Below are 15327 nucleotides of genomic sequence, written 5' to 3'. Positions count from 1 at the left end.
ATATATATAATTACTGAAAACAGTGCTACTTAATATTTTTGTGGAAACTGAAATCTTTTGTAACATAATAAATGTCTTTGCTGTCACTTTTGATCATTTTTGGTACATTTAATTGCTTCCAAATGTTTGAACAGTTGTGTATATATAAATATCAGTATTAGATAGAACTGTAATATCGGTGCACCCCTTTTTTATTTTAGTATTAAAGCATTGAAACATTTGACATCCTAACATGTCTTGATGGCATCTTCGGAGCGAGCACATCTAGCGCGGTCAAAGAACAAAGCCTGCTCTATTAAAGCTATTGATGGAACAGGTTCCACTTTCGTCTCGTCAGTCCAGACATTGTGATCTCCTAAAAACAGACGCCTATGTCCCGTCCAAGAGACCATACCATTCCAGCTTGTGGCCGGCACCTACCAGTACCTGACAATGCAAAACGCTCTGCTTTCATTCACCCATCCGTCTGGCCGCACAGTCGCTTCAAATGCCTGTCAAGCATGGGTGGAATAGCGGCACGGATCATTCCCTTACAAATCCATGGCTCACGTCCACTCGTTTGATGCCAAGTCTCATGGTGGGAGCAGGAACACTCTGATACCTGGCCAAGCTCACCACATCCTTCCGTTCCGACCCTCACCCTAAATAGTCAGCAGCACATTAGCAGTGTGAGTACTCTGTGTGAAATTTCTGACAAACTTAGAATGACTTTGAAGAACAAAACGGGATGTGGGAGTTCATGTGGTTCTATCTTTGGCGGATAAAGCTAAATGCAAAGCTCTGATGTGGAAATGTTACAATAACCACATAATATTCAACATTGAGATAAGCGAGAAGAGCCATCACATGGATATTTGACTTCACAGCACCAGACAGAAACTGAGACATTTTGTTACTTTTATCAGCATTTGTAAAAAGCCAAAAACTTTTTGTTCTCTACTTACGTCAATTGGAAGGAATAATTCACTTAAAATCAAAATCCTGTCATTTCGGTCTCAGCCAAAACTTGTACAACGTCCTTCTGGTGAATACAAAAAACATTCTGAAGAATCTCTGCTAAGCTCTTTTCAAAGTGAAGGGTCCGCATACAGTGAACGTGAAAATTTCCTCACCTGAATGAATAGCATGCACGCATCTGATATTTGTTCAAACGTGCATTCTTTGTATCGTAATTTCTACTTTTGTTTTTCGTTCACATATGTCATATATGTTTGGAACATCATAAATGTTTAAACATTTCTTAAAAATCGAATTTAGATCAAACTTTTTCATTTAAAGGCAGTCAAAACAAATTCTTAACAATTAGTTACATGCAATATCAAATACAGATCTAAAGACAAAAACAGTATGAAACTAAACAGAACTAGACAGACTAAACTAGACAGAATTAGAATACAATACTTCAAATATTACAGATAAACAACAGAAGAATCCATGCATTTCACATTACTTAAATATTTGTCATTTCTGTTGGCATGTGTGCTCTGAGCATCTGCTAATATTTGACCTTGGGTACTAATAACCCAATTTGTATGAACACACATGAGAGCATTTACTCTATGTTCTTAATGCTGAAAGGGATAGGTTATGCCTATTAAGCAAACATTTTACTTGCTGCCCTAAAACACTTCAAAGCAAAAACAAATCCTATGTGCTATATGGATATTAAATGCCAGGGTCGTTCTACATGAAACACTGATTGGAGAATTTCTGGTTCCCCTTATACACGGCCTTGATCAGTTAATCTCTTAAACCCTCCTTATTTCGCTCTCCTTCTCCTGCTGTGTGCCCCTTCCTACCTCTCTCTTTACTTCCTTTCCATCCCTCTATATCTCTGCCTGTGTCTACTTTAACAAGCGGCTCTGTAAAACAGGCACAAAAGCTGCTGTTACAGTCCAGCCCTGGAGCTACTCACACACACACACACCTCTCATTTCCCTGTTCACACGCATTCCAAGGATCTCATCAAAGAACAGAGCACCAGACCTGCCAACCTCATCCCACTACTGATGACCTTGACAGTGATCTCTAATTTAGCCGTTTTTATGAACCTGCTTCCTGCCTGCGATCTATCTTCGCTCATGCATCAACTAGAGATTTTCACGAATTTCCATATTCAGTTGTAATTTAACTGATGATCTATTAAGTTAGCATTAATACAGAAAATGCATTGTTAATATTGCTCATACTGCGCGCGGCATTAGGGAATATTTAAAAGTGCTGCATAACTGCATCATTTGTACTACAAACATGAATAACAACAGCTCAAAATGTCATTTATTGAGGAGAGGTGTGCTTTTACTTTTCTATACACTCAGAATTAATATTTTTGCCTGGTGAAAGATAAAATAAAGATAAAATGGAATGATTATTATTTTTTTTTTAAATTTCTCAGAATGAATATCAGGCGATTTCAAACTATTTTTGTTATTATTAATACTTTTCTGAAGATTGTAAATTATATTTTAATAAATGTATACGTTACAAACACTTTTTTTTTTAAAGAAATTGTTACTTCTACAGTATATTATTTATCTATTATTTTTTCATCAAGCATGCATTAAAATTTTGACAGTAAAAGTGACTGTAAAGATATTTACATTGCAATAATAATTTAAACGATTACCGTTTTACAGTATTTTTACTATTGATCAAGTAAATGCAGCCTTGGTGAGCATAAGTAACCTATATTTTAAAAACATTTAAAAAAATCTTACAGACCCTAAACTTTTAATATCTAAACGGTACTGAATGGTACTGTATAATTTTATCAATTTAAAAACATTAGCATAAAATTACCATTAATATAGATTACTGAATTAATCTATATTAATGGTAATTGATTTATTAATCTGAATTAATAAATTAACCATTCCTTATAGCTTCAAATTAATCAATGACAATTTAACAATAGCCTAAATTCATCTGAAGACCCATGATTCCTCTCATCTGATCCCAGAGCTCCGCCCCTAACCGATCACACTGCTGAACAATACTTGACACTTCAAATCTCCTAAAAGATGCAAGAAATGGAGGGAAAGACAACAAAGAGGAAAACGTGGTTGAAACGGAGCAAGAGGGAGAAGGGGACAAGAAGCCACTCTGCAGGGTAACCCCATCACGGTGGCCTGAGATGGGCTGGGCTTCTAATCGTCTCACTCTGACCAAACCCACCGAAGAACTCTGTCACCCCGCCGCACCCCACCACTGCCCAATGGTAATGCGGCTTTCTGAAGCCCCCGGCGTCTCAGTCTGTGGCCCCTTAATCCACTGTGACATGGGGAAAAAAGCGCTGCGGCAACAGCGTTACCATAGAGATGGGTGGCATTGGCACGGAGCCACACAGGAGCATGCCATGGGCAGAACATGTGCCAGAGGCGGCAAATGAAATTAGGAACTGGAGCTTTAGATAGACATCCTACCAAAACTGTGACAACAACACATGCAATAAATGCACCAAAAATAACCCCCACACCAAGAACATCACAAAATGCAAAAGTACAGGTGAAAATAAGCACAAAGAGTAAGAGGAGGTGTTTCTATTTCCTGCAGATGATGTCCACATCATCACAGCTCTTGTCTCCAAAGGAACGCAGGGGTTTTTTACCAAGGCGCACACTAGGTCTGCCCGATATATCGAAAATATCGCAAATGTAAATATCGCGATACGCATATCGCAAGGACGTGCGTTATCTGAATCATTTTAATAATAGGCTACTAAATTCAAAACATTGCAAAAGGTCAAAGTTTTAGTTTGACGCATATAGCAGAGAATTGCTTGACGTAGGGCTGGACAATAATTCAATATCAATATGTATCGCAATATAATTTTTTTCAATAACGGTGATATGATTTTTAAACACATTTCCGATATTTCGATATACATTACCAGTTTCCCATACATTGATTTATTTGTGCCGTTTGACTTAGTTGAATAAACATGAGCACTTTTCATTCTTTTTTTTCTGGCTGAAGCACATTTGTTTCAATCTATAAGAATAATCAGCCTACACTACCAGTCAAAAGTTTTTGAACAGTAAGATTTTTACGTTTTTTTTTTTTTAATTTTTAAGTTTTTTTAAAGAATTCTCTTTTGCTCACCAAGCCTGCATTTATTTGATCCAAAGTACAGCAAAAACAGTAAAATGTTGAAATATTTTCACTATTTAAAATTGCTTTCTATTTGAATAGTGTATCAAATACTTATTTGCCCCACTGTACATTACCAGTTTCCCATACATTGATTTATTTGTGCCGTTTGACTTCGTTGAATAAACATGAGCACTTTTCATTCTTTTTTTTCCTGGCTGAAGCACATTTGTTTCAATCTTTCAAAGTTTTTTTTTTTTTAATTTTTAATTTTTTTTAAAGAATTCTCTTTTGCTCACCAAGCCTGCATTTATTTGATCCAAAGTACAGCAAAAACAGTAAAATGTTGATATTTATCTGAAATAAAAAGCTTTTGTAACATTACACTCTATACCATTCAGTATAATTTTTATACATTTTCTGGGAAAGAAATTAATACTTTTATTTAGCAAGGATGCTTAAAATTGATCAAAAGTGATGATAAAGGCATTTATAATGTTACAAAAGATTTCTACTTCAAATAAATAGTGTTCATATCGATATCGGAATTATATCGTATCGACCGAAATTAAGAAATATATCGTGATATAAATTTTGGCCATATCGTCCAGCCCTAGCTTGACATTAAAAAGTTAAGTGCAATAAGTTGCAGAAAACAACTCTTTGTCGTTTTGTCTTGCTGTCTGACAGACTCACACCTGAAGCGCGCGCACAAGCCGCATCTCGCACAGCGTATCTTCAGTTCTGCCGCACACAAAGTGTGCGCACACACAGAGACGCGTTTCAGATGGCGCTCGAACACCGAGTTGATTCGTCTTTTGCATCTCCTCCTCATGTTTGACAGAATTATGTCAATAGTACCCGTCTCAACGAACATTCTCGTAAACACAGTCAGTTATGTTTTAAATAAGAAATATATCGTGATATAAATTTTGGCCATATCGTCCAGCCCTAGCTTGACGTTAAAAAGTTAAGTGCAATAAGTTGCAGAAAACAACTCTTTGTCGTTTCGTCTTGCTGTCTGACAGACTCACACCTGAAGCGCGCGCACAAACCGCATCTCGCACAGCGTATCTTCAGTTCTGCCGCACACAAAGTGTGCGCACACACAAAGACGCGTTTCAGATGGCGCTCGAACACCGAGTTGATTCGTCTTTTGCATCTCCTCCTCATGTTTGACAGAATTATGTCAATAGTACCCGTCTCAACGAACATTCTCGTAAACACAGTCAGTTATGTTTTAAATGAATGTAAACAGCTGAGAAAGAAATCGGATGTGTATCATTATACTGGATCCGTGCAGTCGGATTTAAAGGGACAGCAGCCTATAAATACGTGCTGCTGAATGTCACTAATGTTAATCAAACAACAAAACAGCTATAACAAAGATTAATCTAAATTTAATTCATACAATGAACACAATGCAGTGTTATTTTACACTTAATTATTACATTTCTGTAGGCTACCTGAATACTATTTATTTGATCTATGCTTGTAAATTGTGTATTTGTTCTTTTTCCCCCCTTTTTCTTTCTTTTTTTTTTTACTGACTGTTCACTTGCCTTAATCATGTTTGAACTTTCTCAGACTATATTTTTTGCTGTGGTATATGAAGAAGTACTTAAAGTGTATGGAAAGCAAAGTCACAATGATATGAATTTAGTGTCATTCATTTTTTTGTCATTCACACTGATGTTAAAATTACATTTTCTGATTTGTGACATTACTTTTTATGTAATGCTAAAATACTGCTGATCACTTTCAGAGGTTGTAGTGATTCTTTCTTTTCCAAGAAAGAATGTGAAACAAATTGGTTATATAATTTTCATTTTTTAATATTTTAAAATATAATTTAAATAGATTTTTCACACTTTAAGCAATATCGTATCGCATATAGAATTTAACAAGGTATCGCGTATCGCATTTTTTTCAATATCGCACAGCCCTAGCGCGCACACACACACGGCTTCCCAGAGTCAAAAAACATTGGTTACGCAACACTGAAGCCCCTGTGTTAGCTCTCACCCCCCTAAATATGCCAAGCCAAACTCAACACACACACACACACACAAAGCAACCAATCCAAGTCAGGAAAGCATATGGGTGCAGGTTCTCACCCCATCAAAACAATTTCTTCCTTAGAACACACTGGGGCACACTCACTAAACAGTTGCGCAAAAACAATCTGACAGAAATGGTAATTCTGTCATCACTTACTTATCCTCATGTTGTTCCAAACCTGTATGACTTTCTATCTTCCGCGCAACACAAAGAAGATATTCTTAAAGATGTCTCAGTGTTATTAGACCCCATTGAAACGGTATGAACAAAAACAGTTTAAACATTCTTCAAAATACCTTTTGTCTTCTACATGAGAAGAATAAATCATACAGGATTGGAAATTACACAATTTTCTTTTTTGAGTGAACATCCATCCCCAACAATATCCTCATTTCTTTTTAGTGAAAGCAAAAAATCATTAAGAGCTAAAACTAAAAATAATTAAATAATAAATGTCTATAAATAAATTTTCACTTTAGTATCCGCCTAGGTTTATGCCATATTGAACACATTTGTGCTGGAACTGATTACATCAAAAATAATAACAATTAAACTGATCACCAAATCATTAATACTCCTAGACTGAACACAAATGATTCTCTGAATCTATCCTGAACAGAGGGTTAATAGTAAACACAAGCTAATGGAAAAATACTATCAATAGTAGTAGCATTGTCATCACTTGTGCAAGAAGTTTAAATGCATCATGGGAAACCCACACTGCTCTGCTAAAACTTGATATGCAATCATTAGGATACACACAAAAAAAACATTGCACATTGGGGGAAAAAACTGAAAAGTATAGGAAGGCCAAGAGGGTGGAAAACCCTTCACTCGCTGAAGGGCAAGTAAATAAACTAAAACAACGATGATACAGAGTCAGCCAGGCATGACACACAAACCCTTGGGCGAAGTGGAGAATGCACAGTAGTGGCAGCTCTGTAGACTTCTCACAGCGCTTGATTAATATCAAAGACAACTCTGAAGAGTTGACTCACACACTAAGTAAACTTCCATTTAGGAAAAAGACATCCTATAAGCTGCTTAGTGACTCACAAATGCATATATGTGCTGTTTTTTTTCCTTTTGTCGCATCGGGAACAAGTGTAGACATGCTAACCCTTTCTGCCTCCAATCACAAATATGTCCATTTATCAGCCTGAAGAGGCCCAGTCATCAGTGGGAGGGAATCTAAACCCCCTTAGCTCTCTCCTAAGATTTCAGAACGGGAATTTCCACCAAAGACTCAAACTACACAGATAAATGGGGGCTGATTTTATAAATAATAACATATGCATATTACCTATTAAATGTTCTAGACAGGCATGATAACACAAAGACACTAAGAAATTTATAGCTCAAACATGCCAGTACTCAAGAACACAGCATTCAAGGAGCTCTTTTGATAACCATTCTTAAACAAACATTTGGTCTTACCTTCTCTGCTTGTGAGATTCCCTCTGGTCTCATCTGATTTCTGGAAGTTTATACTGGCGTAGGCTCTGAGCTCTTCTATACCTTCGACAGCTCCCAGCTCCACTGGCCGAGATTGGAACGCATTCCAGTCTGGAACATGCTGCTCTCCATTCTGCACCAGATCCAGATCGATGTAATTCAGGCTGTTCTGGTCATGGTTTGTTAATGTGGGAATTGGGCCTGAAGTGTTTTCCCTTCGTCCGTTGATTAATGTAGATGCAGGTGGAGCGGCCGAAGCAGCAGAGGCCTCACCGGGTCTTAACCATACATTCTCGAAAGAGGCGGAGCTGTGGCGCTTTACTTCCCCTGACTGACAGGTGGTCGACGTGTCAACTGACCCTCTGGTTGTAGTGGAAGCAAAAGTTTCTGAACTGTGTCGTCGTCGACCCTGTGGGTCAGCCCGGATTACTTTAGCCCCTTGGTTCCGCCCAGAAGTGGAGTTTACTCGTGTGAATGCACTAAGACCTGACAAAGGGCCGATCAGAGCCGGTCTTCCTGGAGCACCGCTTAATGCCATCACATCATGATTGGGTGATACAGAACAAGGAGGGGCATCATCTGCATCCGGCAAGGCCTCAGTCATCAGCATCATTTGAGTATCTGGAAAGCTAGTGCAGGATGATAACTGCATGCTGATGTAGTCACGGTCACATATGCTCTCACAGGGAAGTGGAGGGGAGGATACAGATTTTGATGGAGTCATTTTGGCATAGTCTGAACAGGAAGTGGAAATCTGCATTTCTGGGGACAAATGCTCAGCTGGCCTCGACCCCAACTGCATGTTCATGTACTCAGATGATGAAAGGTCTGATGGGGCCTCAGCATCACTTCCGGAAAACACAGGTGGGAACAGTGACGCCAAGCTCGCAGAAAACGCCTTGTCATTGAATTCAATGTTGACATACTCGCCAGGACTTTTGGGCTCTGTGGGGAAGGGACTCTCACGTGTTCGTGGAAGAGTACTTGCTTTGCTAGTGTCCAGTGACAGACGTGTTGGACGTATCAGCCTCCCGTTGCCCTCTGACCTTTTGGGTTTGACAGCAGACTGCTGCGAGTTGCCTTGACCACCCAAGCTGTCGCTGCTCGCTGAAGAAGAGGAAGAGTCGGCGTACGCCAATCGACTCGAGCCTAGTGATATCCGAAGAGGGCTCTGGTCCTGCTTCCTGTTGGCGTGTTTGAAGGAGCGGGGCAAAGAGAAGTAAGCATACATCGGCCTGGGAGGATCTTCTGCAAGGTTGAAAAAGCAGTCTGGAGGCGTGCTGGTCGTTGAACCACTAGCCGAGGACATGTTTATGTAGTCTCCACAAGATGACACTTTACCTTCCATGCTCTCTACAGAGAGCTTAGGGTTGACGCCATTAGTCCAGATCTTGCCATAGTTTGTTGTGCCATCTGGAGAACAGCTGCCACTTGGTGACATCATCATGTAACCATTGGAGTCAACATGCGAGTGTTGCCGGGGGTTGATAATTTGCTGTGGTGCAGACACACTTTTTGGACTCATGGGCATGTAGTCACCGCTTTTTGCCGTTGGGGTCGCAGGCGCAACTCCTGGCAGCATGGGCATGTAACCATCATCTTTGTGATCTGGTCTACTGTGGTCTTTAGCTTGTGAAGTGTCTATACCTTCCTCTGGGTATGAATGTGTTGGCATGAAGGAGTGCCTGTATGTTGACGATGATGACGATGCAGAGCGGCTTCTTGGGTATGTGGGCATCATTACAGTATATTCCTCCAGCGAAGTAGCGGACGATTGTGAGGGAGTTTTTTGATGGCACGGAGTTGGCGGCGATGCACCAGAAGAATGCGTTCGCTTCCGGTGAAAACTGCAAATGCCCAATGAAAGTCTGCCACTGCTGTACCTCTCTGTATTCATTGAGCAATACTGCCATCTGCAGGCAAAATACGTTTCATCACATGAAAACAGCTAACGATGCGTTTATCTTTGTGTCTTGTATTTTGTTCATGCAATGCAATGTAATTGACTTTCTTGTATAAATTTGTGTTTTCATTAGCCTACTGCTTGAGTACAGCTGTAATAACAGAAAATTAAACGTAATAGTCGATTTCTGTGAATACAGTACAAAATAGTGTTTATTGTTTTATACGTAGCCTAAGCTAAAACATTATCTTGATCATTTTCCTTGCCATGCATAGCTTTGGAATAGGCCGTTGGTGTGTTAAAATAGCTATACGCTACATTCTAGGTTAATTTTATGTTAAATAATAGTTTATCAAACATATCTTATAGGTTTCGCAAAAAAACATAGGATTTGATTGGTCTCTTATGCATTAGTCACAGGGCACGAACGTGCACCGTATTCGTGGAATGAAGCAGTAAAACTTTCAACTCAGACAGTTGAGTTCACTTCTAGAAAAAACTACAAACGTCAGGAGCGATGAGGTCACGCGACCAGAAGCCCTCGTTGCATCACTTCCGTGTTTACCACCTAGTGAAATATGGTGAAATGAGAGTAAAATCTGACATGTCCTACTGTTGCTAGCTAATATTAGGACTCGGGAACGCTCCTTTTACTCACAACACAACCTCCAAACCAAGCGTAGGAACCTCAAGCCTTCCAAAACAGGAGCTGTCACTCAGATATTATGGTAAGTGATTTGATCCTACACAGTAATTGTTTATGTAGTCGAGTACATTTACACTTCAGTGTAATAATAGAGCTTTTATGGCATATAGAGTGCATGCATGACGGTTTAGTACGGATAATCGATTATTTATTTCAAGAAAGCGATAGATTTCTCGTTTTGATAATATTTTTCTTAAAGGTTCTTGTGTGTGTACCACCATCCATGCATGATAGTTTTATTACCAAATGAAACAAAACAATTATTGTTATGATATAATACCCAATTTTGACAGTTATGAATTTACATGAAATACACAACTATTTAATTATCGTATGAATAAAAAAAGAACGGATTACGTCTGTGTGCGTTAGCTTTGATGCTAACTATATGCCAGTATATTTGTCGACAAATTGCAAATACAGTAGAGCCTACTTTTAAAATTCAATTGGAAATAGACATTAAAATACCATTTTAATGACTCATCCTGCACTACAGTTTTGGTCCAATCAGATGCTCTCAAGAATGGAAATGCCCCTCCACCAATACTACCTGCAATTGACTAGCCAGACGCCAAATAATCATGCTTAATGATTTTACATGCTCTGTAGACAGATGTGTATGAATTGCAACTGGAATAATTATAAACTGATTCTAAAATATTTACGCGTAAGCAGCGGTCTGTCAAGAAATATAAACACATTTCTGTCAGGACCACTATCGTCAAAGATGATTGACAATTAGCATACAGTTTGGATTGGCGGTATGGTTCTGTTCTGGGCAAGAACTCCCTGCGCCTCCATGCAGCCTAGCATGGTTAGGGAGAGCAGCAATAACCCCCCAGGGTAAACAGAACAGAACCAACATAAATGTATTGCAGATATCGTTAAAGTTCAATAATGTTATGTACACATTTTAGAATTAGTCTGATTCAAAGGAGAAGCAGAAGGCTGAATCCTGACTGACAGAGGAGGAGTTGGGGATGGAGGAGGGTAATTAGCTATTGAGCAATGCGAAAACTGCTGATAATACAGCGGGACCTTATATATGAATACTTAGATAGTTGTCATAGCCCCATAGGTTGATGGGGATCAGCTGAGAGTCAGCTGATGCGAGCTTGACTAATGTGACCTGCCAGAACTAACGCTACGCTTGATTTTTATACAGATAAAACACTGGTTCTCTGTGTTTGAGGATGTGGTTGTGTATTTTAGATGCTAATAATCCACTATATGTGTTTCAGATGCGTAACAGACAGAGGGGATCTAATCTTGGCCTGCTCCTGCTGGCCTCTCAGGTTTTCCAGCTGGGAATCGACAACATCCCACCTGTCACTCTTGCAACGCTGGGCCTGAACGTCTATTTGTTCCTGTTTCCTGCCAAACCCCTCCTACGGGTACATGTTATTATAACTTCAACACTAAAAATGGGTCACATCTGCCAGTAGTGAGTCAATGAAGAAAATTTGCCTGCCATTAAACTGTATTTTGCAATATTTTATTAGAAAATATATCGAAAAAGTGATAAGTTGCACATGTTACAATAAAGGCAAGTTGTAGACAGTACTTAAGGTTTTTTTTTTTGGTATTGCAGACGTGTTTGAGTGTTCGAGAGGCTTACTGGTACAGAGACTGGAGTCGTCTGCTGCTGTCGCCGTTTCACCATGCTGATGACATGCACTTGTACTTCAACATGGCCTCGCTCCTTTGGAAGGGCATCAAACTGGAAAGGAAACTGGGAGGCGCCTGGTTTGCGTACCTGCTCTCTGTCTTCTCTCTGCTCACCGGATTGGTCTACCTGCTCCTGGAGACGGGACTGACACACATGACAGAAGACTCCTCATATAGTTTACAGTGTGCAGTGGGCTTCTCAGGTGTGTTAAATCGGGATGGATTGCACATGCTTTGAATTAAATGTTTTCTATTTTATTATGTTTGAATGTCATTTATTCCTGTGATAGCAAAGCTGAATTTTCAGCAGCCATTACTCCAGTTTTCATTGTCACGTGATTACTTTGATATGATCAAAATGTTGATTCTTTGATGAAAGAACAGCTTTTATTTGAAATAGGCATTTTTGTAACATTATAAATGTCTTTACTGTCACTTTTGATCCATTTAATATATCCTTTCTCAATAAAAAAATATTTCTTTAAAAAATCTTACTTTTAAACGGTAGTGTAGATGTATCTTTTACTAAAACATTAATACTGTACAGTACATGCAGTTGGTGGAAAGAATAAATACTTTGATATGATCAAAATGTTGATTCTTTGATGAAAGAACAGCTTTTATTTGAAATAGGCATTTTTGTAACATTATAAATGTCTTTACTGTAACTTTTGATCCATTTAATATATCCTTTCTCAATAAAAAAAATATTTCTTTAAAAAAATCTTACTTTTAAACGGTAGTGTAGATGTATCTTTTACTAAAACATTAATACTGTACAGTACATGCAGTTGGTGGAAAGAATAAAAAGGAGTAGACAACAGAAATCAATTGATTCATATGTGTCATTTTTATATTTTTCTACTAAGAAATAAGCTGTTTGTGATTCGTTTCAGGTGTTCTGTTTGGGCTGAAGGTGGTGAATAATCATTATCATCCAGGAGGGGCCACATACATCATGGGGCTGCCTGTAGCCAATCGCTACGCCTGCTGGGTAGAGTTGGTCCTCATCCATATCATGAACCCTGGGTAGGCATGAAACATGTTTCAAAGATGCTAGAGTAAAGGTTTTTTTTATAAGCATGTTTTGATTTGTATCTGAATCACAGCTTGTATTAGCACACATTCACACACATGTCTCTGCAGGACATCATTTGTCGGACACCTGGCTGGGATCGTGGTCGGTCTGCTCTACACAACTGGCCCACTAAAGAGCCTGATGAAAACCTGTGCAGGTAACCCAACATTTTTTTTTTTAAGTGTGTTTGACATCTTCACTGTTACTATGTGTATACACTACCATTCAATAGTTTCAGTTCAGCATATTTTTTTAAGGAAATTAATGCTTTTATTCAGCATGGATGCATTAAATTGATCAAAAGTAACAGTAACGATATTTATGTTACAAAATATTTTTATTTGAAATAAATGTTCTTTTGAACTTTCTGAGTCACAGTGTTCACAAAAACATTAACTGTTTTCAACATTGATAGTAATAAGAAATGTTTCTTGAGCAGCAAATCAGCATTTTAAAATAATTTCTGAAGGATCATGTGACACTGAAGACTGAAGTAGTTATGCTGAAAATTCAGCTTTGCATCACAAGAATAAATTACTTTTTCAAATTAAAATAGGAGCATAAGAGATTTTAAAAAACATAAAAAATCTTACCACAAACTTTTAATTCAGCAATTAATGCATCCAGCCACATAAACAGCCATGACTGTGTCATTTCAGGCTTTGTGACATCTAATGGGCAATATGGAGGGCAACAAACATACTACAATTCATCAGGTAAAAGCTCTTTTGGTTTTATAGGGAAATACTGATTGATTTATAAAGACTGCAATCTGATTTGAATCACTATCATCCTAGAAATGGCTCTGATTTTGAGAACCAATAAAGATTAAATGATTTAGGGATTGCTAACTAGACCATTGTAGCATCGCTCTGTTGACATCCTCAGGATCCATTATTTGTATGTCTGTGTTTACAGGATACAGTGGATATGGCACGCCGTATCCACCAAACTCTGGCGCCCCCTACAGGCAGCAGTATGACACACGCACGCCCTCTGCACCGCCCCAGCATCCCTATACAGCAGGTCTGTCAGAAGATGAGCAGTATGAGACAGCTGTCAGGGCCAGCCTGAATGACAGAGGTCAGGTGGTCAAAATGACCAGTTGATACTTTTAAAAATGCTTTGTCATAAACCACTTTGTAAAGAAAAGTATTCTATTTTTGTTTTAATTTGTTATACAGGTGTATCTAAAAAAAATCGTAAAAAAAAAAATATATATATTTTTTGTAACTTATTTTAACTTAAGTTTTTTTAAAATTTTGATGATTAGAGCTTACAGCTCATGAAAGTCAAAAAGCCAGTATCTCAAAATATTAGAATATTTACATTTGAGTTTCATTAAATGACAATCCCTACAGAACAAAAAATTCCGGGTATCTCTTGTTCTTTGAAACCACAATAATGGGGGAAGACTGCTTACTTGGCAATGCTCCAGAAGACGATCATTGACACCCTCCACAAAGAGGGTAAGTCACAACAAAAAATTCCGGGTATCTCTTGTTCTTTGAAACCACAATAATGGGGGAAGACTGCTTACTTGGCAATGCTCCAGAAGACGATCATTGACACCCTCCACAAAGAGGGTAAGTCACAGAAGGTCATTACTGAAAGGTTTGGCTGTTCACAGAGTGCTGTATCAAAGCATATTAAATGAAAAGTTGACTGGAAGGAAGTAATTGGGTAGGAAAAGGTGCACAAGCAACAGGGATGACCGCAGGCTTGAGAATACTGTCAAACAAAGCTGATCACTTGGGAGAGCTTCACAAGGAGTGGACTGAAGCTGGAGTCAGTGCATCAAGAGTCACCACGCTCAGACGTCTTCAGGAAAAGGGCTACCAAGCCACTTCTGAAACAGAAACAATGTCAGAAGCATCTTACCTGGGCTAAGGAGAAAAAGAACTGGACTGTTGCTCAGTGCTCCAAAGTCCTCTTTTCAGATAAAAGTAAATTTTGCATTTCATTTGGAAATCAAGGTCTGGAATCTGGAGGAAGACTGGAGAGTCTTTCGGACACTTCACACTGGACTTCAAACAGCTTGGATTCTGTGCGAATCCAAGCTGTTTGAAGTCCAGTGTGAAGTTTCCGAAGCCAGTGATGATTTGGGGTGCTGTGATGTCTGTTGGTGTTGGTCCATTGTGTTTTATCAAGTCCAAAGTCAATGCAGCTGTCTACCAGGAGATTTTGGAGCACTTTATGCTTCCATCTGCTGACAAGCTTTATGGAGATTCTGATTTCCTTTTCCAGCAGGACTTTAGCACCTGCCCACAGTGCCTGCTGACCATGATATTACTGTGCTTGATTGGCCAGCCAACACGCCTGACCTGAACCCCATATGGAATCTATGGGATATTTTCAAGAGAAAGA

The 15327-nt window shown here is 38.8% G+C and overlaps 2 protein-coding genes across 2 annotated transcripts in view; one reads left to right on the top strand and one right to left on the bottom strand.

The window, feature by feature from the left end:
- LOC107587795 (insulin receptor substrate 1-A-like) overlaps positions 1–9502 on the bottom strand; it is a 24419-nt gene extending 14917 nt beyond the window's left edge. Inside the window, exon 1 of the mRNA XM_016275720.1 lies at positions 7588–9502. Coding sequence (XP_016131206.1) covers positions 7588–9502 — 1915 coding nt within the window. The remainder of the gene's footprint in view (positions 1–7587) is intronic.
- Positions 9503–10039: 537 nt separating this feature from the next.
- Positions 10040–14090, top strand: LOC107588182 (rhomboid-related protein 4). Its single transcript, XM_016276207.1, has 7 exons — positions 10040–10236; positions 11456–11608; positions 11806–12085; positions 12779–12911; positions 13029–13117; positions 13620–13676; positions 13879–14090. Exons 1-7 carry the CDS (start codon positions 10234–10236, stop codon positions 14067–14069), a joined length of 906 nt encoding a protein of 301 aa, XP_016131693.1. The 5' UTR covers positions 10040–10233; the 3' UTR covers positions 14070–14090.
- The last annotated feature ends 1237 nt before the right edge of the window (positions 14091–15327 follow it).

The sequence above is a fragment of the Sinocyclocheilus grahami genome, unplaced genomic scaffold, assembly GCF_001515645.1.
Source record: "Sinocyclocheilus grahami isolate Dianchi unplaced genomic scaffold, SAMN03320097.WGS_v1.1 scaffold6.1, whole genome shotgun sequence".
NCBI classification, from domain to species: Eukaryota; Metazoa; Chordata; class Actinopteri; order Cypriniformes; family Cyprinidae; genus Sinocyclocheilus; species Sinocyclocheilus grahami.
Note: the sequence above shows the minus strand (reverse complement) of the source record. Positions and strands in the feature narration are given on the sequence as shown.